This window comes from Lampetra fluviatilis, chromosome 40 (assembly GCF_964198595.1).
Source record: "Lampetra fluviatilis chromosome 40, kcLamFluv1.1, whole genome shotgun sequence".
In the NCBI taxonomy this organism is placed as follows: Eukaryota; Metazoa; Chordata; class Hyperoartia; order Petromyzontiformes; family Petromyzontidae; genus Lampetra; species Lampetra fluviatilis.
In genome coordinates, this window is record NC_136314.1 from 4,321,461 (window position 1) to 4,349,307 (window position 27,847).

A 27,847-nucleotide genomic window follows, 5' to 3' on the forward strand; every position below is an offset into this window, starting at 1 on the left:
GGTATTAACCGTAAAAAAATATATATGCAGCGGGCGTTTAAAGATCCCGGCGCTCGCATTTCGCAAGTGTGGAAAGGCCTTCATCCGGCAAGCGGCTTAACCGTTGGTATTGGTTTTAACCCTCGATAATACTAATGAGCAATTGGAAATGAACACAATTTGTGAAAACAAAAACAAACATTATTTTATTATTTTGTGAAAAATATATTAACCTGCAGCAGGTGTGGCAGTTTCTGCACAGGCGGAGGAGATGGGAGGACCAGTGCCGGATTATCTCAGGAGCAAAAGTAGCTACTACATGTGTAGCTACTGGCCCCGCACTTTCAAGGGCCCCGCGATAAATGCTTTCAAGCTATCAATTCCGGTTCAGTGATTCTGCAATTGCTCTATTACTATAGTACTATACTACTCTCAACTTTTCCGAACGACTGAGTGTGTAACGTTAGCGATTTGTCATATTATCTGGCTGTATAGCAAATGAAAAATACTGTACTTTACTATAAAAAAAATTATATTTACGTGTTTTTCTTTTTTTATTTAGGGCCCCTTCATAACATATGCTACAGGCCCCGCATTAGCTTAGTCCGGCACTGGGGAGGACAGAAACATTAACCTCCACGTGGTGTTGCAGATGTCACCGCCGGGAGATGTATCCGCCGGCCTGTGATGACGCGTAACGTCAGCCGTGGCGAATGTGTGAATTTGGTGCAAGTAGGGTGGTGGCTGTCGTATCACGCACAGGAACCCGCACCTGCACGCTGTTCTCAGTTAGCCGGGTTCTACAAAAAAAACCAGTGCAGTGTTACCGCAGTAAAATTCCAACACAATACCGGCACCAGGTGTCGGTGCGGATCAACAACCTGGCCGTCCGGACGCGGATTTACAATTCTCGTGTCGACGACGACGCCGCTGACACCCCACGGGAGGCTGAGTGGCTCCGAGTACCCCGGTGCGGTGCGAAAACACCGCCGCCCACGCCCTCGTGCGCCGTGTGCCGGGCCCTCACGAGGCACTCCCTCGCCGCGCTCGCCCCGACGGCGGTCTGCTGGGGGCTACACGGGGGATCTTCTGTCTCGTCGGCTTTGGCAGAGTGGGTTTGCGCGAGTGCGAGCGATCGTCGTGTGAAGAGCGTTGCCGGCACGATGACGGCGTCGCTGTTGAGGGGGTGGCGGTGGCCCAGTCCATGCTGGCTGGCTGCTGGCTGGTTGCTGGCTGGCTGCTGGCTAGCTGGCTGCTGGCTGGCTGGCTGCTGGCTGCTGGCTGGCTGGCTGCTGGCTAGCTGGCTGCTGGCTGGCTGGCTGCTGGCTGCTGGCTGGCTGGCTGCTGGCTAGCTGGCTGCTGGCTGGCTGGCTGCTGCCTGGCTGCTGCCTGGCTGCTGGCTGGCTGCTGGCTGGCTGCTGGCTGGCTGACTGGCTGCTGGCTGGCTGCTGGCTGGCTGGCTGACTGGCTGACTGCTGGTTGGCTGCTGACTGGCTGCTGGCTGACTGCTGATTGGCTGCTGCCTGGCTGCTGCCTGACTGCTGGTTGGCTGCTGACTGGCTGCTGGCTGACTGCTGATTGGCTGCTGCCTGGCTGCTGGCTGACTGCTGATTGGCTGCTGCCTGGCTGGCTGTTGCTGCTGTGCCGCTATCCCTGGCAGACGAAGTAGAACTGGACTTGCTTGTCGATGGCGTCGCGGAGGAGCTCCGCTTTCTCCTCCAGCCCCGCCAGGCTCTGAGACCTCCTCGCCAGGAGATCCTCTCCCTCCGCGACAACCTGCTCAAGACCTGAGCACAACAACAACACAAGGGATGAGGACGGTTTTTCATTATTTTTGCTAGGACATTGTTTTTTTAATAATTTGTTGTCATAAATATATTTTTATCATGACTTTAAACTTCCGTGACTGCAGGGATTCATATTATTTGGATAAAGTCACGTAGATAGGTTCATAGAAAATAAGAAAAAACTACGACGTTTCGATCGCAACGATTGCTTGTGTTGCGATCGAAACGTCGAAGTTTTTTTTATTTTCTTTGAACCTATTTACGTGCGTTTGCCGAAAGACCCAAAGAACATATTTTTATCAATTTTTCGAAAGATGTTTTTATTTGCTTTGGTTAACCATCATCATTATTCTTCTTAGGTGAGGATATGTTTATCAATCTGATTTTAAACGCTGCATTTAATGTTTAATATACGTGCATCTCCGTCGTTCACGCGAATCCCATCTCTCACAACCGCCGAGGAATCACAGGCGGCCTGGACGGCAGCGACCAGGCGGTGAACCGGCGCTACCAACGGTCGTCCAAGCTCTGCAGTCTTCTGTATATCAAGATGTTTCCGTCCAGTTAATAGCTCGCGCGCGAGACGTACTCTGCAAGCGCCGCATGCGGTCGCGCGCTGAGTCCAGCAGCGCCGTCGCCTTCTGCTGCAGGGCGAAGGCCCTCTGTGACGCGCTCCCTCCCTCTCCACCTGCTCCACCTGCTCCACGCCGGATAGGAAAACGACAACAAAATTGTCCGCTCGTCAAGCGGCACGCTCATCGCTCACCCCCCCCCCCCCCCCCCGCGCGTCCAAACCGATTGGACACATCCGCACGTAAATTTGTCGTCCCTGCCACGGCGATTATCTCCGCTGGCAAAACCCCAACACCCCCCCCCCCCCCCGAGTACTACGCATTACGGCGGCTGGGATATCAGCGCTGTCCGCAAGACGCACAGGACGGAGGCACCTCTGTGGGTTTGGCCATGCCGCGCTTCATCGGTAACAAAAGGAAAGACGACGGTGATGATGGCCCACGCGGCGTGTCGACGAGCGTCTGCTCACGGCAGCCCCGGCCGGCTGCCGCGGAGAAGGAATTGCGTGCCAGAGAAGCCGTCGGTGCACGGGACGCGCCGCGGAATTTTGCTTTGACTAATATTGATGACATTTGCCACGGAAAGGTTAAGAAAGCGTAACGTCTTGTCTGAGATTGATTTCCGAGTCAAAAGGGCGGCCATTGTAATTTGGAGTAAACATGCCCAGCGATTTTTTCTCATCATTGCGCAATACATTGCCGTGTTTGCAAAAAAATATATTAATAGCGCCGCGTCAAAACATGTCCCGTCATGCTCAAGCGAGCGCTGGTCCAACCCTCGTTTCCATTCGGCGTCCTGAGGCAGCCGTAGAAATTCCACATTCTGAGCTCAACTATGAAACGGTTTTTATTTTTTGCAGGAAGGGCCCACTGAGCTCCACAGCTCTTTTTCAGAAGCGACCTGGCAACAAATGACTGCTCAACGAAGTGGCCTGTCATCGCGTGGAAATGGATAGCGGCCAAAACGCCCGTTGATTCTAAATGTGGAGGTGAAAAAGCGGAGGACCTGAAGAAAAATGCACGCCACCACGGGGAGAGAGAGAGACACGCAAACTCCAAATATACAGCAACAGGCGTCAGGGTCTGTATCGAACCCACGAACCTCCTGCATACCAGGCAAGGGAGTCAACATCTCCTATCCACCGTGGTGCCCTTCATGGCAGGGGCCAGTCTATCCCATCGGATGACAATCATGGTCCTCACTATAATGACCCTGTTGGGGGAAGACGAAGCTCTTGGGCCAAATTGACCCCCCCCCCGTCCCCCAAACGGGAATTGAACTCGTGACCTTCAAGCTGTGAGTGACGCGCATTCGCCATCAGTGGCCTCCCGGCTCGATTCACTTTGGAGGAAGGAAAACAAAGAGATGTTTTTTTTTTTTCCCCCACCGACCCCAATTTCATTGCAACCGCACGGTCGCCGTCACGCGTCTCGCGGATATCGCAGCGCTGCCGCTTCTGAGATCCGAGATCCCATCCAGTGACCTCTGGTCCCATTCGCATCTGACAGTAACGTCCGTCGCACGACACTAATACAGGCTTAGTTATTTGTTCACAATAGAGGAGGGGTTTTTTTTGGGTTGGATCGCGTAAAGATATAAATGTGTCGTTAAACCCGCCACCAGCCGACACAGCCAATTAGTAATGTTTGTCACGTAAACAAAACGTTTCTTTGTTTATTGGATATTTTTTTTTCCCCTCCACGGCTGTAACTTAACAAATTAAGTGCGGAAAACAATTATTTTTGTCATGCTATTTGCGCGCTGCTATTGCTCACGTACATAGAAAAGAATTTCATTACAACCGCTTTTTGTTGTCCTTCCCCCCCTCACCGCACCTTTGATTAGCACGGTTGACTACGTACGGTGCGAAAGAAGTTCAACATATGTAGGGGTTAACACGTAGGCTTTCGCGAGCGATATTATCCAAAATAGAGGGGTTTTTTGGCATAGATCGCTGCACCTGACAACCCTGCCTTCATCCTTCGGTGACCCTCTGGATCTCAGAGGTTGCCCGCTCAGCGCTCTGTCCTCTGTTCCACGTGGCCACCTCCCATGTGACTGACAGGGCACAATTACTCACACCCAGCCTTTTGGGGGGGGGGGGGAATCAAAATAACGCCACTTTGTCTACAGTCGGTGGCTGGCCTCCAATTGACAGTCCGCCCTCTGCCATAGGAATGTGGAATTGCCGCTGCCTACCTCTGGGCAGCCGAAGGAAATTATCGCCGCTGCATGCACACAAATTGGCCCTGTGACCTCTCATCTGCAACGTTCACATTTAATCACCTGACGATCCTCCTGTTGCAGATCCCCCTCCTGTTGCAGATCCTCCTGTTGCTGATCCTCCTGTTGCAGATCCTCCTCCTGTTGCAGATCCTCCTCCTGTTGATCCTCCTGTTGCAGATCCTCCTCCTGTTGCAGATCCTCCTCCTGTTGCAGATCCTCCTGTTGCTGATCCTCCTGTTGCAGATCCTCCTGTTGCAGATCCTCCTCCTGTTGCAGATCCTCCTCCTGTTGCAGATCCTCCTGTTGCTGATCCTCCTGTTGCAGATCCTCCTCCTGTTGCAGATCCTCCTGTTGCAGATCCTCCTCCCGTTGCTCCTGACCTCCCAGCCGCCTCTGTCTTAAACCGATCCATTAACTCACGTAACGATGGCAAATCCTGCACGCACACACCGGGATAAAGCAGATGATGGAGGACATTTCACGGAGAGGAAATAAAACCGAGACGTCGGCATAGGAGAGGAGGAAGGTCTTGAGCCAGGAGCGGACAGAGCCGGACAATCGAGGAGCTCCAGACTCCGGGGGCAGCAGCAGAGAAGGAGTGACCTCCCACGGATGACCGTGAGCTTTGGCGCGGAGGCCTGCGGTTGCCTGGAGTGGAGATCCAACGGAGGGAGGGACGAGCCGACGAGAGGGAAGAGACGGGCGAGTCGGACGACTCCAGGCGGGCGAGCGGGGGCGACGCCACAGACAGCATCTTGAAGACGGCGCTGGGGAGACGTCGCGGCCGACCCGAGATTGGACCGGCGAGGCACCGGCGGAGAGGATCGTGCCCGCACGCTTCCGATTGCTGTTGCCAACTGCTTGTTTTGGTTTGACCAGGTAATGCCCACTGAGCTGGAGAGAGATCTTTTTCTGAAGTGACCCAGTCAGTCCCCCTCCCAATGTCGACCGGCGTATTGTGCTGGGCTCGCGTTTTGTCGGGAAACAAACACAAAAGAGTGACCGGGCTATCACAAATGATAGCTCAACGAAGCGGCATATCATCATCATCAGCAGCAGCAGCATCATCGCGTGGGGATTTGCAGCAGTCAGCCATAAACTCCAAACGCTTGACGTCGATTCTAAATGCGAACGGGGGAACACCCCGGAGGACCCGGAGAGAAATCCACGCGACCACGGTGAGAGAGCGAGAACATGCAGACGTACAGCAGGCGTTAGATTCGGGATCGAACCCGCGACCCCTCCAGCATACCTGGCGAGGGAGAGTCACGTGTCCGAGCCACCGCCACCACCGTGCCCCCCTCCCCCCTCTCACCTCGCCCGCCCTCCCCTTTCACCTCGCCCCCTCCCCTCTCACCTCGCCCGCCCTCCCCTCTCACCTCGCCCGCCCTCCCCTCTCACCTCGCCCGCCCTCCCCTCTCACCTCGCCCCCTCCCCTCTCACCTGGGCCGCGCTCTCGGCCCCGGCCGCGGCCTCCCGTGCGGCGCGCTGGGCGTCCTTGGCAGCCCGCTGAAGTCCCTCCGACTCGGCGAGGAGGAGCCCCGTGCCGCCCGCCAGCGTTTGGAGGGAGGTGGCCAGGCCCGGGATCCGTGCGGACGCCTCTCCAGCCCGGGACTCCACCTGCGGAGGTTATTGGAATCTCGGGTTTTTTGTGTTTTTGGGAGTAAAGCTACGTTGAGCACGCGTCTGTGTTGTTGGTGGATGGGTGGGTGGGTGAGTGAGAGGGTGAGTGAGTGCGTGGATGGGTGGGTGAATGAGAGGGTGAGTGCGTGGATGGGTGGGTGAGTGAGTGCGTGGATGGGTTGGTGAGTGAGAGGGTGAGTGCGTGGATGGGTGGGTGAGTGAGAGGGTGAGTGAGTGAGTGCGTGGATGGAGGGGTGAGTGAGATGGTGAGTGAGTGAATGGGTGGGTGGGTGAGCGAGTGAGTGAGATGGTGAGTGAGTGAATGGGTGGGTGAGTGAAATAGTGAGTGAGTGAATGGGTGAGTCGGTGGGTGAGCGAGTGAGTGAGATGGTGAGTGAGTGAATGGGTGGGTAGGTGGGTGAACGAGTGAGCCAGATGATGAGTGAGTGAATGGGTGGGTAAGTTCAAGCTGGATTATTTTTTCCACTATAGGACGACCGCTTGTGTTGCGATCGAAACGTCGTGATATATTATTTTTTATTTTATTTTACACAGGCTGTTGGGGCAATTGCTGTTCACGAACGCCTATCAAGGCCATCGCAGCACAGAGGGGGTGGTGGGGGCTGCAGCGTGCCCATCTCTGCCTTTGTCTTCCCAGTGCTGCTGTTCACGAATGTGTACACACTGCCCCAGATGCTTGTTTAAGGGCCGAGTCGACCTAGGGGAAGCCTGGACAGCGCTATTGGTGTTATCCTTGGCTGAGAATTTAACACGGGTTACCGGGTTCATACTGCAGTATGCACACCAATGAACCACTGCTTCACCCACACACATAATAAGACAAAGATCCCCCGTATAGCCTTAACATACTTTTGGGGAAAGTGTCGTTAGCGAGCACATATGAAGGCCGGCACGGCACACGAGGGAGTGGGTGGCCAGCACCACACCCGACCGCCTTTGTCTCGCTGGTGGCGAAGTTTACACACCGCACCAGGTACTCATTTGAGGCCGAGTCGACCTAGGGGGGGCCCAGGTCCGATTCAGATAATCGTCACTGGTGTTGGCCGTGAGCGGCAATCGAACCCGTGTCGCCGGGTTCGTAGCGCAGCGTAGCTAACCTCACACGCGCTCACACTTACAGACAGACACACACACAAGCAAGCAAACAGACACAAGACACACGCTGAAGGGGGCAGCTTACAAGCAGGAATTATGGTCATATGGAACTATTTGTCTTGGTCAGGCGGTTCATAATGGCCACGTCAAAGCATTGAGCCAACACTGCCGCGCTCCTGGGTTCAAGCACTGGGGCAGAGCACTGCTGCTCAATGAGTACTGCTGCTCAATGAGTACTGATGCTCAATGAGTACTGCTGATCTCTGAGTACTGCTGCTCAATTAGTACTGCTGCTCTCGGAGGACGGCGGTTCTGAGCCTTTTACTGCAGCCTGCACCCCATTGGTTCTCAATCGTAAAAAAATAAATAAACATTTACAATGTTAATAAACGCATCGGGTTGATGAAACAAAGTAAGTTGTGCTTTCGTGACCGTGCTTCATTTGCGTTTTCGATTATTTATCTTCTAAACAAAATGTGTCCACGTCTCGCACCCCCAGAAGGGGCATCATTGCACCCCCAGGGGATGCAGCGTGTACCCCCAGGTTAAGAATCCACTGCCGAAGGACGTTCACAGTGGCCATGGTTAGAGAAGGCAGCCAGCACCACTGACATCTATGAGTTTAAAGTGCCCGCGTGTGGGTGTCTCTACGCGAACCTGACGTTTAGATCAAATTAGTTGATCGGTCGCGTGCGGTGGGGTAAAGTGTGGGTACCTTCCTCCCCCACCCACCTCTTGCGGGTTCGAAGAACAGGCCAAAATACTCTCTCGAGGGGTGGCTCTCTCTAAAGCTTCCCCTTGTGGAGGCTATTCTGCCAGCAGAAGTAATTGCAGGGGCTGCACCTTTACCTATATGAAGATTTTTTTGTTGCTTGTTGAATTCCTAATTATTGATGCTTGTTTCCTGAGCAAAGCCTCACCGAGTCTCAAGACTCTTTTTCAGGAGGGCCCCACCACATTTTTTTTGTTGCGGTTGTGAGCAATCTTTTTGCGTGAATTACAAATTGAGCAATTTACGATGTTCGGCTGTTGCCCGTCACACTGCGGATTTGTGGAGCGGGGAGGTATGGCTTTGGGAGGAACCCAGTGACGTTCGATCAATGAGCAGTAGACCATCATCACGTGAGCTGCGGTCATTCTCGCAGCGGCAGCGACGGCTTTTGGCTGACCATCGAAACGGAAATGCGGTCACCGGATCGCGCGCGCTTTCAGATGCGCTTCCGTGGCCGTCTGGAACGCTCTTCCTTTCCTATATTTGGAAGCCACCAGAGCCATGCACTTTTTAAATCATCTCGATTGACGAACTCATTTCTTTAGAACTGCTGTTTTTGCGTTTAGTTTGTAGTCCATTCCCCGCACCTCCGGTTACTCACGGTTGGTTACGTACGGTACGAAAGGAGGTTCAACATACTAAGACAAAGATCCTCCGTATAGCCTTAACAGAGTGTTGGGGCAAGTGCTGCTAGCGAGCACCTATGTAGGCCGGCACGGCACAAAAGGGGGTGGGTGGCCAGCACCACGTCCGACCGCCTTTGTTTCCCCAGTTGTGGCGATGTTCACACACCGCACCAGGTACTAATTTGAGGCTGAGTCGACCTAGGGGAGGCTCAGGACCGGTTCGGGTAATCGTCACTGCTGTTCGCCATGAGCAGAGATCAAACTCGGGTCACCGGGTTCGTAGCGCAGCGCACTGACCGCCTAACTAACTACCGCTCCCCATCTTTGGTTCAACATACCGATACCCGCGCCATTCGCCACGAAGTGACGGCGATGTCACCACGGCGCCCGTGCCAGGCCAGGTGCACTTTGAGACCACGTGAAGTGTCGAAGGCTCAAACTTGATTTGAAGCTTTCGTGACTGCAGGAATGCATTCTCTTTGGTTCTTTCGGTAAGGTCACGTGGGTAGAACGGCAGTTTCCCTGCTGTGATTGTCCCACCTGATGACGGTTGCTTGTGTTGCGATCGAAACGTCGTGATCTATTATTTTCTACCCACGTGACTTTACCGAAAGAAGTGTCGAAGGCTCGCTGACAGGGGGGTCACGGGACAGACCCATCAGGTGCCACGGGTTCAACATACACACACGTCCATAATAGAGGTTGTTTTGGGGTTAAATCGCGTAAATATATAAATGTGACGTTAAAACCCGCCACCACCCGACACAGCCAACTAGTAAGGGTTGTCACGTAAACAGAACGTGCCAATTCGTCACTAGCACAGCACTAACCGGTGTGTTGGAGAGCCAAGCCACAACATTTACAATCTGAGCACGACGTTTCGCCAGTAATTGCAACAACAACACATCTATTATGGATGATATCGGTCGCGAAAGCCTCTACGTGTTCAACATACACACACAGGCGCGTACACACGGTCGGCCGTGTTCGTACAACTTACTTTCAAAGCCACTGCGAAACAACTTTATAGAAAAGAGGCTGGGCAGGTTGCAATGAGAGTCAGCGTCTTCTTCCACGCTCGGCATGAATGTTTGCGCCACCGCTGCCAATGCTCTCCCTTGATGTGAACGCACGTTTATTGTTATCGGGGTGGGGGTCATTTGTTACCGCCAAACTTTTTAAACGAAAGTGAAATTTTTTTTAGGGTGGTGGGTTGGGAGGCGAGCCACAGAGCCACAGAGAATGTTGCGCGTGGCCTTCTGATTTGTCTGCCGTGCGGGGGGTGTGTGTGCTCAGGCATTCTGATCAGGATAAAAAAAAATCGTGCACGGAATGTGCAAATGGCTTTGACCGTTCGTCCTTCCGTCCGTTCGTTTCTCAGTCCGCTTGTGCTGGCGAGAGTCGCGGCGGTAGCAGCAGCAGCGTGCTGAGTAGGGTGGTCCGGACCTCCCTTTGCCTGGCGACAGACTCCAACACTACTACACTATACACTACACTATACACTACACTATACACTACACTATACACTACACTATACACTACTACACTATAGCAGCTTGTTGAGTAGTGGCGGTCCGGACCTCCCTTTGCCTGGCGACAGACTCCAACACTACTACACTATACACTACTATACACTACACTATACAATACCATACACTACACTATACACTACTATACACTACACTATACACTACTATACACTACACTATACACTACTATACACTATACTACTATACACTACACTACATTATACACTACTATACACTACACTATACACTATTATACACTACACTACACACTACTACACTATACACTACACTACTATACACTACTACACTATAAACTACTATACACTACTATAATCTACTACACTACTATACACTACTGTACACGGACTTTATGTCTCCCTGGGGTAATTCCCAGGCGTTCCGAGGCCAGCCAAGCGACACCGTCCCGCCAGCAGCAGCAGCGTGGTCCTGGGCCGGCCCCGGGGTCTTGGCCCAGTGGGATGTGCTGCTACTGCTGCTGCTGCTCGCATGAGCTTTGGATTGCGCTCATTTCCATTGGTGGACATAAGCGCAGTGGTGAATATTCCACAGCCCTACGGCGGCTGCACTGATAAAAGACATTCCACTCTCGATTAATATCATAATTGTGATGACCATCGTGCTGAAGATCATCCTTGCGTAGTGCTATCTTTCATGGATGCTGAGCGTTGCATTGGGATGTTTTGGAACCATACCGGTCACATTGTCTGTTTGTTGTCAGCTATGCGAGAAAACCAGAGGACCTGGAGGAAACCCAGCACAGAACCAGGGAGAACACACAAACTCCACTCATACAGGCACCCGAGCCAGGAGTTGCCACGTGGCAGCGTGTACGCCAGAGGTCGCAACCGGGTACCCGATACCCGTACCCTACCTGATACCCGGCTACCCATACCCAGCCGGGTACGGGTACGCCGTGAGTCACTGGTGAGTAACTGTTTGTCACTCATTTCTCAACTTCTTGTCTCTTCTCACAATTCAAGTTCCTATAATCAACCCACCAGCGCCTATAACATGGCTTCATCCCAGAGGTCGCAATCAGGTACCCGATACCCGTACCCTACCCGTACCTGGCCGGGTACGAGTAGGGTACGGGTACGGCCGGGTATGGGTACGGGTACCCGTTTGCGACCCTGGTGCGGCCGGGTACGGGTAAGGAATCACAACCCGTTTGCGACCTCTGGTGTACGCGTCCATGCGCCCTACCTGGGCAAACCTCCTCCTCGCGGCCTCCAGGTCGTCCGTCATGCGGACGTCGGATCTCGTGGCCACCTCGAGCGCTCGCCGAGCGTCCGCGAGCCCGTCCTGCACGCCGTCCGCCTGCTTCGCCACCTTCTCGGCCGCCCCCCTGCCGCACACAGAGCGTGGAGTCGAAGTCGCGCTCAACAACAAGCTCAGCGTCACCACGGCGCGTGTGCCAGGCTACATGCGCGGTGAGGCCGCGTGAAGTGTCGAACGCCCGCTGGCAGGAGGTCACGGGGCAGACCCAGGTGCCCGGCATAGCCAATTAGTGAGGTTTGTCACGTAAACAGAACGGGCCAATTAGTTACTGGTACAGCACACCGGTGTGTCGGAGAGTAAACCCGCAACATTTACAATTTGAAGTACCGTGACGTTTCGCCGGTAATTACAACCAACTTCATCAGGTGACAGCCAGAGTTGTGGACAGGTCCACCCGTTTCGGTCTTATAGAATTTTTAAACATATATTTTTTTTTCATAAATTTTAACGGATCACAACTTTTCAAATAATGAGAACACGTCGAGCGACGAGTCCTGTCCGCCGCACCTGGCGGCGTTGGCCTCCGCGGCGAGGCGTCGTGCCCTCTCCAGGTCCCGACGCGTCTCCTGCAGCACCTGGTCGACGCTCGCCAACCGCCCAGCGCTCCCCTGGATTTCTGCCACGAGCCGCTCTACGCTGAGCTCGCTCGCCGGCAGCGCAAGGGCCAAGACCTCGTTAGCAACTCGCTCCACGCTCCCCGGGTCCACGCCGTCCTCTGCGAGCGGTGGGGGTAGCGGGGGGGGGGGGGTTAACGGGGATGGGGGGGGGGAAAGGAGTTTGGGGGGGGAGATATTTCATGACAAGGGTTTTGCATTTACGCTAAGTCCTCGCCTAACTCGTATTGTTCACACTGTCACGCGTTTTCGCTCGAACGTGGTTCTTCCAAAAGGTAACACTTTGCACAATGCGGAGCGCGCACTGTAATAACGCAGTTTCTGATCGGACGACGATGAACTACCTCCCTGAGCTGCACAGCCGAGCAGAATTCCCTCAGTCCATTGCCCCGCCATCTCACTGCGTGTGTGTGCGCGTGCTGCATCGCACCTCGCCAAACTTTATCGCTACATTATTTATGGGGAAATTGTTTTCCCTCAACGTGTTTTTTCGCTTGACGACGGCACTTTTCATGGACGCATCCACCGCGTTAAAGGTTTGCCATTTACTTTCCCCTTGCTCAAGTTGCACACTGCGCGCACGCATCTCACCGCCACCACTGGCAGGGCATTGCAGTCCGGCCTGGCGGCAGCTCTGTTTAATACTGTCCAAGACGGAGGTACTCTGCAAACCTACCGGCTACTTTCAGAGATTTCTTCATGAAGCCATTCATATATATATAAACACAGACAGACCTTCAACCGAGAGGATGGGTACAAACTGAGCAATCATTGGAAGGTACGTTATTAACCAGGTAAAGTCCTAACTGACTGTGATGTTTCAATCCTACCTGCCTATGTCAGCTGTGTGTCACTCTCTCTCTCTGTCTCTCTCTTAGATCTTTCATGCTCACATGTCTTTTGGATTGCACTCTCATACTCACAGGCCTTTTGAATTGCACTCCCTCGTCGAGGAGGCCGCTCTCCTTCTTTCCTACAGTTACATGCTAATTTCTCACATTAACATCATGCTAATTTCTCACATTAACATCATGCTAATCCCTCACATTAACATAGCCACTTCCGTGCCCTCTAATCTCTCACATTAACATCATGCTAATCTCTCACATTAACATCATGCTAATCCCTCACATTAACATCATGCTAATTTCTCACATTAACATCATGCTAATTTCTCACATTAACATCATGCTAATCCCTCACATTAACATAGCCACTTCCGTGCCCTCTAATCTCTCACATTAACATCATGCTAATCTCTCACATTAACATCATGCTAATCCCTCACATTAACATAGCCACTTCCGTGCCCTCTAATCTCTCACATTAACATCATGCTAATCCCTCACATCAACATCATGCTAATCTCTCACATTAACATCATGCTAATCCCTCACATTAACATAGCCACTTCCGTGCCCTCTAATCTCTCACATTAACATCATGCTAATCCCTCACATTAACATCATGCTAATCTCTCACATTAACATCATGCTAATCCCTCACATTAACATAGCCACTTCCGTGCCCTCTAATCTCTCACATTAACATCATGCTAATCTCTCACATTAACATCATGCTAATCCCTCACATTAACATCATGCTAATCTCTCACATTCACATCATGCTAATCCCTCACATTAACATAGCCACTTCCGTGCCCTCTAATCCCTCACATCAACATCATGCTAATCTCTCACATTAACATCATGCTAATCTGTCACATTAACATCATGCTAATCTCTCACATTAACATCATGCTAATCTCTCACATTAACAAGATGCTAATCTCTCACATTAACATCATGCTAATCTCTCACATTAACATCATGCTAATCTCTCACATTAACATCATGCTAATCTCTCACATTAACATCATGCTAATCTCTCACATTAACAAGATGCTAATCTCTCACATTAACATCATGCTAATCTCTCACATTAACATCATGCTAATCTCTCACATTAACATCATGCTAATCTCTCACATTAACATCATGCTAATCTCTCACATTAACATCATGCTAATCTCTCACATTAACATAGCCACTTTTGTGCCCTCGTCGAGGAGGCCGCTCTCCTATCTCTTTTCTGCAGCTGCATGCTAATTCCTCACATTAACGTCACTGGCCCCCGGCCACTGCTTTATGACCCTTGGGCTACACCCATTTCAAACCTTTTAAAACAGTCTGCTGATGACGGATGCTTGTGTTGTGCCCGAAACGTCGTGATTTATTTTATTTTCTACCTACGTGACTTTATCAAAAGAACCAAAGAGTATGGATTCCCGCAGTCACGGAAGCTTCAAATGAAGATGGAAATTATAAATAAACATGCGTCGTCGGGGTCGACATCGAACTGACGACCTCCTGTATACCAGGCGAGGTAGTTAACATCTCGCCACCGTGCGCCTTAACGAAACAACGTTGATCGAACCGATGTAAAGCGTGGACTCCCTGTATGCTCGTGATACAATATACAGCCGTGCGATTCTGAACATTTCAAATGATAACGAAAAATGTACGGCCCTTCGTCGATCCACTGCTGGATGAAGAGCTTCCCTCACCGTGTTGGACATCTTTAAAAGAGAGCTTAGTAGCCCATGGGATTCCTCCAGCAGAAAAAAAAATTCTGATTCTGCGTAAGGCCGTAGAGGCTACCTGAGGCCCCTCCACCAACCACACTGGTCGGAACAGTGGCGAACTTGGGGAGGGGGGGGGCGCATAGAGTAGCGTAGAAGTACATGACAACAACAACGCCAACGCCCGGTCCGCGTCGCTCACCCGAGAGGAACTGGCGCACGTTGCGGACCAGCGCTCGCACGTCGGCGATGGCGTGCCGGGTGTCGTTGCCGGAGCGGCCGGCGCGGCCCGAGAGCTCCCGCGCCGTCTCCTTCGCGTCGTCGGCCCCCCTCTTCACCTCCTCCGCCTGTCCGGGGAGGGGGGGGGGGTGTGGGGGTGTGGGGGGGGCCCACGACCACGAGTCACGCGTGAGTCCCCCCTCTCTCGGGAGGCAATGCAACGTCGGCGTCGACACCCCCCGGGGCTAACGGAATCGGCAGAGGGGGCGATGCCGGATTAAGCAATTGCGGGGCCTGCAGCGTATGATGTTACAAAGGGACCCTAAATGACTAAATAAACACTTGCATGTTAAAACACTAATAAAGTAATCGTATTTTTTCATTTGCTATACAGCCGGATAATACGACAGATCGCTAACCTTAAACACCCAGTCGTTCGTAAAAGTTGAAGGCGGTATAGTACTATAGTAATAGAACAAGTGCAGAATCACTAAACCGGAATTGATTGCTTGAAAGCATTTAGCGCGGGGCCCTTGAAAGTGCGGAGCCCGTAGCTACTACACATGTAGCTGCTACATGTGTAGCTACTACACATGTAGCGACTACATATGTAGCTACTACAAATGCAGCTACTACAAATGCAGCTACTACACATGTAGCTACTACACATGTAGCTACTACACATGTAGCTACTACACGTGCAGCGACTACACGTGCAGCTACTACATATGCAGCTACTACAAATGTAGCTACTAGATATACAGCTGCATTTTGCTACTGGGATAATCCGGCACTGTAGGGGACATGACGAGCCACAGCTGGCGCCTGTCAATATTTTGGTGCACGTGGGGGGTGGGAGACCCCAAAAGTGCCATCATCACCCTCCTCTCTGATGATGGAGGTGAGGAAAACCGCACCAGCGGTAGAGCGAGCAGATTCACTCAGCCAGCACTCCCCCCCACACACCCCCCCATCATCATCTCTCAGGGGGGTCGATAAAGAGAGCACGACTTGGTGAGGGAACTCAAAAGCGGTTGTCCTGTGGATGAACTCGCCCCCGTCGTAGGAGTATCGAGTTTACACCACTGGCTCGCCGCTGCAAGTAGGATAGAGCATCTAAATGCGACAGCGTCTCAAGATGCTAATGATGGTGATACCATGATAATTATTTATCAATGGATATTTCCTCTCCCACTCTTTAACTTGGCCAATCCTCCATCCAGCCTTGATAACGCAGAGTGCCACTTTGGTGGTGAAGTCAACGGTGGTTGTGCTATGGATAAGCTCGCCCCCTGCCATAGCAATGTCGAATTTCCACCAACTGACACCAGCTGAGATAAGCACCACCTCCGTGGTCATCTGAACAGCAAATCGCCGTGACTTTGATGCTAACCGCATGGCGGAGTGGTGGCACGGTGGTGAGTTCACTCTGCGTCATGGGCCCAGACGCTTTGTTTCAGTTTGCAGCCACGGCTAACATCCGTGGCGAGTGATATCTGAGCCAATCCTGGGTACATCTCCTTCCATCCCATCCGCCCCTCCTTCACCGACCAAACATTGCCCAGCATGGTTAAGTATGGTCAAAGCACACAGCATAGAGAGGCCTTCATCCAGCAGCGGATCTACAGAGGGCTGCAACCTACGACTCTAACTGCCGTGGCTGTAGGCCACAATTACGTTATAAGGCCACCACAATTGATTGAACTTTTCTGGGCTGTCTATGACAACTTAATGTTTAAAAAAAAAAGCCATCCTTAATGTGAAGGTCACGAGGTTATAAATGTCACGGAACCAAAGAGAGATTCATGGTTTCAAATGCCAACTTAGTTTCAAGCTGTTGCCTTGATTTGGAAGGGGGCCAAGCTAAGTTTGACCGGGTTGCGAAATAATGACGATGGGGGGTTTTTTTATTTCCCCTTCACAATCGAGGCTTTGATTTAAAAAAAAAAATCAGCGTTGGTGCGCGGCGGTAGAGCGCGAGCAGCGCTTGCAGCTTGACGTCCTGTTGTGTTTACTCGCGATTTGCACGGAGCTCGCCACTTTGGCGCCACAAATTCAACTTGCAACTCGACGCTGTCCGCTCGCTCTCGTCGAGAGAGAAGTGAGGAGCCACGGACGAGCAGGAGGGCGGCCACGCGATGAGTCGGTGCCAATAATTGCCCAAGTTCCGTGGTCCTCTACGTATAGTGATGGTGTTATCGGCCAATTCCCCCAGTACAGCCAGCAACCGCCCTCTCCCCACCCCATACTTTTTTAGGGACTCCAAGAAGCCTCCGTTTCACTCCGCGTGTCTCACTCCGCGTGTCTCACTCCGCGTGTCTCACTCCGGGTGTCTCACTCTGGGTGTCTCACTCTGGGTGTCTCACTCTGGGTGTCTCACTCCGCGTGTCTCACTCTGGGTGTCTCACCGCGTGTCTCTGTGTGTGTCTGCCTCTGTTCGTGATTTTTTCCGTGTCTGTAATTGTCTGTGCCCAACTCGTGTGTTTGCCTGCCTGTCTTCGCCTCTCGGCGGGTCTCTTTTTGGTGGTTACTCCGTGTAGCTGGTTATCTTCGTGACTGTCAGTATTCACGTTTCTCTTAGCACGCTGCCCTACGAAACCGGCGAAACCGAGTTCGATTCCCGCTCACGGCCACCCACAACAGTGACGATTATCTGAACCGGTCATGGGCCTCCGCTAGGTCGACTCAGCCTCAAATGACTACCTGTTGAGGCGTGTAAACATCGCCACTCGAGAGCCAAAAGCGGCCGGGGCATAGTGCTCGCCACCCAACCTGGCGCGTGCCGTGCCAGCCTCCATAGGTGCTCGCCAGTAGCCTCAACAGCCTGTTCAAGGCGAAACCGTGGTCTTCGTCTTTGTTGTCCGCTGCCTGTGTCTCTGTGCGTCTCTGTCTTTGTCTCTCTGACTTGTGTCGGTCTCACTGTGTGTCTATCTCTGTGTTGGGACCCTGGCCCCTGCCCATGAAACATGGAATTTGCACCAGTTGCTGATGGCCACCGATGGAGCTGAGCGTTGCCGAGGGATGACGAGATTTTCTCCGCAGTTGCACACGACGTAATGAATTCATAACAAATACAAATCTTTAATTTACGAATGGGCTACCTCCTACTGAGACCCGACTGTCAGCCCTTTGAAAAGGAGACCCAAAGAAAAATCACATTCAACCCTCGGCTCGAATATAGCTCATGAATGAAATATCCGTACGGCTTGCTCGCCGATTGTGTGGACATACGTACTCACACGCACGCACAACGCGCATGCATATGCACTCGCACGCGCACGCACACTCTTGCACAAATGTGCACACACACGCACTCAAATGTAAGTAATTCACTGGTTATTAACCGTGGGCGGGTGGACACACTGTGATGCAAAGAAGTCGACGTGAAAAACGAAGGTTTGTAATGTCGAACTTTTACGGATTCAAGTGCGAATGAGATCCCATGCAGGGAAACAACAACAACAACAAAAGTAAAAGTGAATTTCCAACTCAAATGAGCATTGAAGCGGCACTCATCTGCCGTTAACAACCCTGAGCCACCGCTCGAAATCTCACGTTCCTATGGCAGGCACGAGTCTATCCATCGGACCTCCACAAAGCAGTATTCATTTCAGCAACCCTGAATGGGAGAGGGCTAATGGGCTGAGTAAACCCCCCAAACCAGGAGTTGAACTCGAAACCCTCGTGATTGCTCGACTAACCGGCCAACTGACTGGATTACCAACAGAAATGTTAAACTATTTCTTTATTTTACCAGGTAAGGCCCACTGAACTATATAGCTCGTTTTTAGAAGTGACCTGACTCTCACAAATTAAAGCTCAACGAAGTGGCTTATCATCACGTGGAAATTTATAGCAGCCAAATACTCTATAAGCACGATTCCAAATGTGGAGGGGGAAACCGGAGGACCTGGAGAAAAATCCATGCGATCACAAGAATAGACACACACACACTCCAAACAGACAGGCGCCAGCATCAGGACCGGACCCACTACCTCCTGTATACCGGGCGAGGTAGTAAATATCTCGCCACCGCACCGATATGTTAACAAATCAGCGGATGGGATGATCGCGATGGGCCGAAACCGCTGGTGCAGACGCGGCCGTCGCCTCCGCGAGCCCTCGACTCGGCGACCCGAATGGCGACGCCGGCGCCGACTGTGGCAAGAGAGCGTGAGGGCGGGGGGGGGGTGGCGTACCGTGCGGGAGGCGACGTCGAGTCTGCGTGCCGCGTCTTCCGTTTGCTCCCCGGCCCTCCTCGCTCCATCCAGGGCCCGCGTGGCCTCCGCGGCGGCGCCCTGGCATCCGGGCCCGGCGCCGCACCTCAGCAGCCCCGTGGCGGCGTCGCGGCAACCGCCTCCGCCGCACGGAGGAGCGCTGTCGCACGGCGCGTCGCCCCGAGAGCCGCACACCTGCGCGGCGATGAGGACGCCGCAATGATGCGGCGCAATGCAATGCGGTGCGACATAGTGCGACGCGGCGCAATGCAATGCGGTGCCACGTGGTGCAATGCGGTGCCACGTGGCGCAGCGCTGAGCGGGAAAATTGATTGCGGCGCGATGCAACGGAGTGCAGCATAATGCGTTGAAATGCCGCGCAATGTAATGCAATGTGGCACCATGCAACGCAATAGAATGTGGCACTTGCAAATACAATGCCGTACAGTACAAAGCAATGTGGCCCAATGTAATGCAATGTAGCCCACAATGCAATGTGACCCAATGTAATGCAATGTAGCCCACAATGCAATGTGACCCAATGCAATGCAATGTGGCCCACAATGTGGACACCCCTCCCCCAGGCGGACCTTCTCGTTGAGGCGAGCGATGAGGCCATTGTTGCCAGCGATGCCTTCGACCTCGCCCACGGCCGCCCCGAGTGTCGCCACTCTCCTCGCGAAGTCGCCCCCCTCCAGGCGAGCGAGGGTCTCGGCTCGCCGCCGGGCCGCCCTCGACTCCTCCAGGGCCCCCCCGGGGAGCTCCACGGCGTCACGGGCCCGGCTCGCGGCCGCTTGGGAGTCCCGGTAGGCCGAGCGGATGTTCTCGTACGCCCCTGGTTAAAACAGAAGCGGGTAGACGCGGGGCAGAGACTACAGTTAAACTAAACTATTCAAACGGAGGTGCGGGGGAAGGACAACAAACTAAACACAAAAAGCAGTTCTAAAGAAAATAGTTTTGTCAATCAGGAAAATAGGCCAAGGCCAGGGGTTTGGCAAACAAAATAACAAGAGGAACCATTTTATTCGAATTCAGTAAAAAAAAACGCAATGTTTCAACAGCCGCAATACACTGTGGGTGAATACAAGACGGTGGTCCTTAATAAATAACTACACGAAGCAGTCCTTAAAGTTCCGCAGGTTACCGACCAACCCCTGGCTTAGGACGACTGAGAAACCATGTCTGGTTTGGTCGACAGTGGAAAAGGAAAGGAAACCCTGCCGTGTGAGTCCACCGTGCAAAAGCTGAGAGAAAGCTCGCGGAAGAAAGCGAAGTGAAGGCAAGGTGTGAGGAGATCGATGGCTTTCGCCGTGATGGCCTCTTGACGTTGATCTGCATGATGACTGATCAGCTGATCTTTTGGAGGGGTTCGCGTGTCCGAAGAATTCGGAGGACCTGATGCAAGACCGCACGTGTAAATAATACATTATTCTATTTAACCAGGAAATCATCAATGAGTTTCGAGAGTAATTTTTTCAGGAGGGTCCTGCATTGAGATGTTTGGCCAATTCCATTAATGAGTAGTATGTGGGAGTAACCAGATAAAATGCACTCATTTATGGAGGTTAACGCTCAAAGGTCTGCATAGATAGAATCAAGCATCCCTTTGATCTACTGCCATCTCTGGGCTACTTTGCAGCGCAACCTACAACACCTGGTATTCCCATCCGATATCTCAGCCAATTGACAACCAGGCTCATGCCTGCTTTGCTTCTGAGATATTCCAGGGGTGCATTGGGAGGAGGCGATTCGATGGCCAGATCGCCGCTGAAAGGTCCGCGCACACGGGTCAACGTAGGACGTGGCGAGTATCTCTTAACGACGACCACGACCGCCGACCTTGAAAGTCGGAGTTGGCGAGGGCGTTGAGGTAGCGTTGGGCTTTGGCGGCCGTGCCGTTTACGCGCAGCGCGCTCAGCTCCAGCCGGTCCAGGGCCCCCTCGGTGCCGTCGCGTCGCGAGCTCAAGGCCGACATGGCCCCGTCGGCCGCACGCTGCCGCGAGCCTAGACGATTGGCCAGCTCCCTGCGGCCCGGGGGTCGCACGCACGCACGGACAAACGCACGGACAAACGCACGGACGCACGCACGGACCAACACACGGACGCACGCATGGACGGGCAAAGCACGGACGGACAAACGCTCAGCCGTGCGGCCAGGACCGGTGTACGCCACTGTTGCTGCCGCCCCCCCCCCCCACGCCGCTGCACCCCTGATCCCCGACTCATATTTGTTTTCCCCAGGAGAACAAAACAAAAAGCGTGACGTCACAATGCTGACGGATTCGCGGGAGTAAATCTACATACAGGTCAAAGGTGCAGCCACTGCAATTGCTTGCTCGTGCCAATGTTGGCAGACGAGCCTCAAAAAGGGGAGGTTTTAATTGAGAGCCCCGCCGCCCCCCGTCTAGAGAGTATAAAGGCCTACTCTTCCAACCTGGCCAGGCGTCTTGGAAGAGGTGGGGGCGGGGGGTACCCACGCATTACCCTACCGCAGCGCGACCTGCCAATCGACTCGCTGCGGCATAGCCATGAACACTGCCGGCAGGACGGAGGCCTTGGGGTGATTCAAGAAAGTGCCTTCGTTTCAAGTGGCGAGGCAGGAGGGTCGAATCGAACCGGTGACCTCCGGATTGAGCTGTAACAATCACCCCAAGACATCACAAGCTTCCCCCCCCCCATCACCCCCCTCCCCACACTTTGTAAAGGAGTAAAATAGTAATAATGAGAAAATGTTGTCCACGTTACACATTTGTATTTTCATCGTGGGACATTGCGTTTACAGCAGAGGGTCGGGATGGGGGGGACCATGCCCTGGGGCTTCCCGTAGCTACTGGCCTGTACATGTCTAACTTTGCTAATGCAACGGTGCAAGTTTGCTGGATGACACGTGGTTGGGGGGCAGTTGACTGCTGAACATGCCTCGGTGTGTAATGGGCCGTAATGTGCCAGTGCTGGGGGATCGCAGGCACAAACATGCCGCGCTTCCTAATCGCCGCCGTCTCGCCGTCAAGACGCTCAAAGCCCTGCACAGATGCATTCAGGAAACCGTCGCTCCCAACCGGGAATTTGAACTCGCAACCTTCTGATTTGCGAGCCGCTCGGATCTACCGCTGAGCCACTTGGCCCGCTCAACTTTGCTGGACGACGATGACAAATACTGATTGTCACGATTTAGTGGTGGTCGTGTCTAGTAATGGTGATAATGATTCAAGTAATCGCATTTAGATTATTTTTCTGATTATGACGATGCCCAATTGTCATTAATGTGGCGAGCAACACTACTTCAGGTGGTCTGTATAACAATGGAGCAAGGATGATGATGATGATAATGACAATCGCTTCTCATCTAAGACTCTTATCGTGTCAATGACGGCGGATAAGAAGATGTCAGCAGCCTCCACGCAACCCACTCTGTTAGGTGGGAAATCACGACGAACGCCATCAATGCGGCAGCCGAACACTGATCATCGATATCCCGGTCTCCACAGCATCAATAACAACAACGACGCTAGCCACGCCAACGGCCCTCTTCAGGACCAAACAACGACCACGTGCCAGATAGGCCCCGGGACAAGGATCCTCCAACTGGACATGGAGGGACTCTCGTGGGCGAAGTGCCAACATCTGGCTTGACCACCTAAATGTGAAATCGTTGCGCTGCATCTACATCAGCCGTGCAAAAAGACTGACGATGGCCGTGCCAATAACGATCGCCTGACAACAGCGACGACGACGACAACCCTAACAGCGACAATGACGTCAATGATCACCCTGACAACAGCGACGATGACGCCAACGATCACCCTGACAACAGCGACGACGACGTCATCGATAACCCTGACAACAGCGACGATGACATCAACGGTAACCCTGACAACAGCAACGACGACGCCGACGATAACCCTGACAACAGCGACGACGACGCCAACGATAACCCTGACAACAGCGACGACGACGTCATCGATCATCCTGACAACAACGACGACGACGTCATCGATAACCCTGACAACAGCGACGATGACGTCATAGATAACCCTGACAACAACGACGACGACGCCAACGATTACCCTGACAACAGCGACGCCGAAGAGCGTCCCCCGGGCGACCTCATCATCCTCACCGGTTCCTCCTCGCCGCGCCCTCGATCCGCTCCGTCACCGCCCCGTCGCCGCCGTCTCCCGCGGCGGGACACGCGTCCAGCAATTCCCGCGCCCTCTGCAGGTCCCGCTCGGCCGCCAGGAACGCCTGCTCGTGGCTCCACGCGGAGCCCATGCTGCCCGCCATGATCATCGCCTTGGCCCTGTCGCGGAGTTCCCCCACGCGGACCCCCAGCGCCTCCACGTCTCGGTCCCAGGGGCGAAAGCACGGCTCGCACGAGCGGCACTCCGAGCTGGATGGCGGCGGCGACCGCTGTCGCTGCTGTACATCCGGCGCGCGGTTCGGCAGGGCCCCGGAGAAGCCTGCGGAAAAAAACGGTCGCTCGGCCGGTCAGACGAGGCCCGGCGGTGGTGCCGCTGTGGCGAGATGTTAGCTACCTCGCCTGGTATGCGGGAGGTCGTGGGTTCGAGCCCGATCCTGACACCTGCTGCTGTATATTTGGAGTTTGCATGTATCTCTCTCTCTGTCATCATCATCACGGTGGTTCGGAAATGTTAACTACCTCGCATGGTATACAGGAGGTCATGGGTTCGATCCCGACCCTGACGCCTGCTGTATGTTTGGGGTTTGTATATTCGAACCTCGGCTCTCAAAGGTGGCAGCTCAGAGCTCTGACCCGTGAGCCACCCAAGTGGAGTTTGTGTTCTAGGACATGGAGCAACGGTGGCAATGACGATGGTGATGATGATAGTGATGGTGGTGATGGTGGTGATGATGATGATAGTGGTGATGATCGTGATGATGATAGTTATGGTGATGATACTGATGGTAATGATGATAGCGATGATAGTAATGGTGATGATGATAGTGATGATGATCATAGTGATGATCATAGTGATTATGATGATATCGATGATGATCATAGTGATGATGATGATGATGGTAGTGATGATGATGGTAGTGATGATCATAATGATGATGATGGTAGTGATGATGATGATGATGGTAGTGATGATGATGATGATGGTAATGATGATCATAGTGACGATGATGATGGTAGTGATGATGATGATGATAGTGATGATGGTGATGGTAGTGATGATGATGATGATGGTAGTGATGATGGTGATGATAGTGATGGTGATGATGGTAGTGATGATGATGATGGTAGTGATGATGATGATGATACTAGTGATAATGGTAGTGATGATGATAGTGATGATGATAGTGATGATGATGATGGTAGTGATGATGATGATGGTAGTGATGATAGGCTGCATTGACACAAACCCAAAATGTAAGTTTGAGGTATTCTGACTGTAGGATGAGTGTTCTGACCACACCAACAGTGGCCCACTCCCATGGATGGACTGCCCCCTGCCATAGGAACGTGGACATCCCACTGGTGGGATGGCCCCCCTTCTGAACTTCGATGAGCTTGCTAGATTCCCTGATCAGACGATACGAATAGCAATGGGTTTTGAGTGATCCTCGCCATGAAACGTATCTAAATTTAAATGCGCACTTCATTTCGACGGCAATTTATCTCCCTGTATTGTAATCGCCGTTTTTGTTTTGTTTCCTGTGCGACGCTTCCGTGCCTCGCTCGCGCGCGTCCTTTGTTGCCGGGCACACCCTTGGCAGCAAACACTTTCATTCTCAACGGCCTCCCATGATTATCATCATCATCTTTGACAACAATCTGTCCACTGCTGGATGAGCGCCTCCTCAAAGCCGTAGCCGTCCCACCGGGTCTCGCAATGGTGCGCGCACGAGCTGATTCAAACGCTCCATCTCCGCGGCAGTTCCGTTATTGTTATCATCATTATTATTGTTATTCGCACACTTGAGAGCACAACCTCGCCTCGTTATGTTGTCGTTCACCGAAGGCGATGTTCGTGGGGAAATGCCCCCGAGGTTGAGATGTTATTTGAACAATCGCCAAGTCAAATGGCCCCGCTTGTTTGCCAATCACAGACCAACTGACTCATTCTTGCCAACAGCGCCACACCTCACCACCACGTCCTCCTCGCCGCCGGCATGTCACCTCACGGTGAGCAACAAGAGAACGTAGACGCGTAAGAGACACAAAACCGCAGTCTGTGAAGGGCACGCACACACACGCTCACCCGCGCGCGTGTGTGGGTGCGTGTGGGGAGCGGTGGTGTAGCGGTTAGCGCACTGCGCTACGAACCTGACGACCCGAGTTTGATTCCCGCTCACGGCTAACAGCGGTGACGTTATCTGAACCTGTCCCGGGCCACCCCTAGGTCGACTCAGCCTCAAATGAGTACCTGGTGAGGTGTGTAAACATCGCCACTGGAGAGACAAAGGTGGCCGGGCGTGGTGGCGACCACCCACCCCCTCGTGTACCGTTCCGACCTTCATGGGTGCTCGCTAACAGCACTTGCCCCAACAGTCTGTTTAGGCTATACGGGGGGTCTTTGTCTGTGTGTCCTCTACAACGCATGCGTGGACACGTCGGAGTTCCTACCGCTTATCAAATGAACCAAACTCGACACGCAGTCCACACCCTGCCCTGGGCTGGATACACTCATCCACATACAGACTCACGTGTGCAGACACACACACAAAGTCAAATTTCCCCCGTATAGCCTCAAACAGACTGTTGGGGCAAGTGCTATTAGCGAGCACCTATGAAGGCCGGCACGACACACGAGGGGGTGGGTGGCCAGCACCACGCCCGGCCACCAGGTACTCGTTAGAGGCTGAGTCGACCTTGGGGAGACCCAGGTCCGGTTCAGATTATCGTCACCAGTGTTGGCCGGGAGCGGGAATCCAACTTGGTTGGCCGGGTTCGTAGCGCAGCGCGCTAACCGCTACACCACCGTGGGAGTGTGTATGTGTCACATACTCGTACATACACACTGACACACAGACTCACAGGTACAGACACGCACACGCTGACACACACACACTCACTTGCATTGCAGACACAGACTCACTCTGACACACACAGATGTACAGACAGACGCACTCACACACATACTGGCACATACAGCGTCACGCACACGCTGACACAACAACAACAACCGCCATTCGCCACTAAGTGGCGGTGACGTCAACACGACGCTTGTGCCAGGCCATGTGCACCTTGAGGCCACGTGAAGTGTCGAACGCCCGCTGGCAGGAGGTCACGCTGACACACATACATACTCACACTCACTTTCATTGCAGACGCAGACTCACTCTGACACACCCACACCCAGATGTACAGACAGACACACACGCGCGCTGACACATACGGACTCACGTGTACAGACGCGCATTGCCCGTGAAGCCAAGTCGAATGCATTGTCTGCCAAGTAAATCCGAGATTGACACTCACCCAGAAGGCCGAGCAGCAGAGAGAGTGTCAGCGCGTTCATCCCTGTCGCGTTCATCCTCATGTCACTTGGAGTCTGTAGAGGCAAAAGAGCATTGTGGGTGCAGGCATCGGCACGCTGCTGTGGATGATACCGGCAATATCACGTGGGGGAGCGGTGGTGCAGCGGTTAACGCTACAAACGCGGCAAAAGGCCCGAGTTCGATTCCCGCTCACGGCCAACAATCAGCGACGGTTATCGGAACCGGTCCTGAGCTTCCCCGAAGCCTCGAATATGTGCCCGGTGTGCAAATATCAGCACTGGGGAGACAAAGGCGGCCGCGCGTGGTGTTGTCCACCGACCCCCTCGTGCGCTGTTATCGGCCTTCAAAGGTGCCCGCTAACAGCCCTTGCCCCCCAAAGCCTGTGAAGGCTACAAGGGGGGGGGGGGGGAATCTTCGCCTTTGATGTGTGCATTGATGGTGATTACAGCAGTGCGAGAGCAGGATAATGATGTGGGGGGTTGTGATGAAAGAGTTCGTATGAATAATCGGTGGCGGTGGTGGTGTGATTTCGACTGACGACAAAGTTCTGTTGATAATAATAATGATGATGATGATAACGCGAGTGACTTTTCTCCTGGCTCTGTTCGCGGTGATCACGAATCAATCGTCGTAAACATCTCGTGGTGATCGCTAATCAATCGTCGTGAACATCTCGTGGTGATCACGAATCAATCGTCGTGAACATCTCGTGATGATAATTTCGTCCCCGCACCTCCGATGAGCACGGTTGGCTACGTACGGTGCGAAAGAAGTTCAACATACACACACTCGTTTTCTCATGACACGGCCTGCCCATTCCGACATCATATAATTTCCTTTAGACGAGGACGACGATGATGACGATGATTTTGATGAAACCACGCGCATGCTGATGCTGATGATGATAACGATGCTAATGACAATGGCGAGGAAGGCCGTCACTTCGAGCGATGCCGAGAACAACCCGCAATGCCAGCTCATCGCCACTGTCCGCTGGTCTTTGTGGCCGCATCACGCCGCACGGCCACGCGTTAGCTGCCGTTAACGTGCGCCGGGTAAGAGATGCACAATCGATGCACTATTCAAGCCACGCGTTCGCCGAAGCGTCACCTCCTTTCATCCCCAGACACCGCTGCACTCACCTTGCGAATACTCCCCGCGAGTTTGATTAGAAAAACCCCGCGGAGCGTTCTGCCGATGTCTACCACAAGGCACGCGC

The 27,847-nt window shown here is 53.1% G+C and overlaps 1 protein-coding gene across 1 annotated transcript; it reads right to left on the reverse strand.

Moving 5' to 3' along the window:
* Positions 1-27,847, reverse strand: LOC144946249 (laminin subunit beta-2-like). Its single transcript, XM_078875142.1, has 13 exons — positions 27,771-27,847; positions 26,609-26,681; positions 23,282-23,621; positions 21,001-21,185; positions 19,752-19,996; positions 19,144-19,356; positions 14,928-15,072; positions 12,038-12,245; positions 11,456-11,597; positions 6,009-6,185; positions 4,626-5,001; positions 2,356-2,463; positions 1-1,766 (listed from the first exon to the last, which is right to left on the reverse strand). Exons 2-13 carry the CDS (start codon positions 26,667-26,669, stop codon positions 1,627-1,629), a joined length of 2,340 nt encoding a protein of 779 aa, XP_078731268.1. The 5' UTR covers positions 26,670-26,681; positions 27,771-27,847; the 3' UTR covers positions 1-1,626.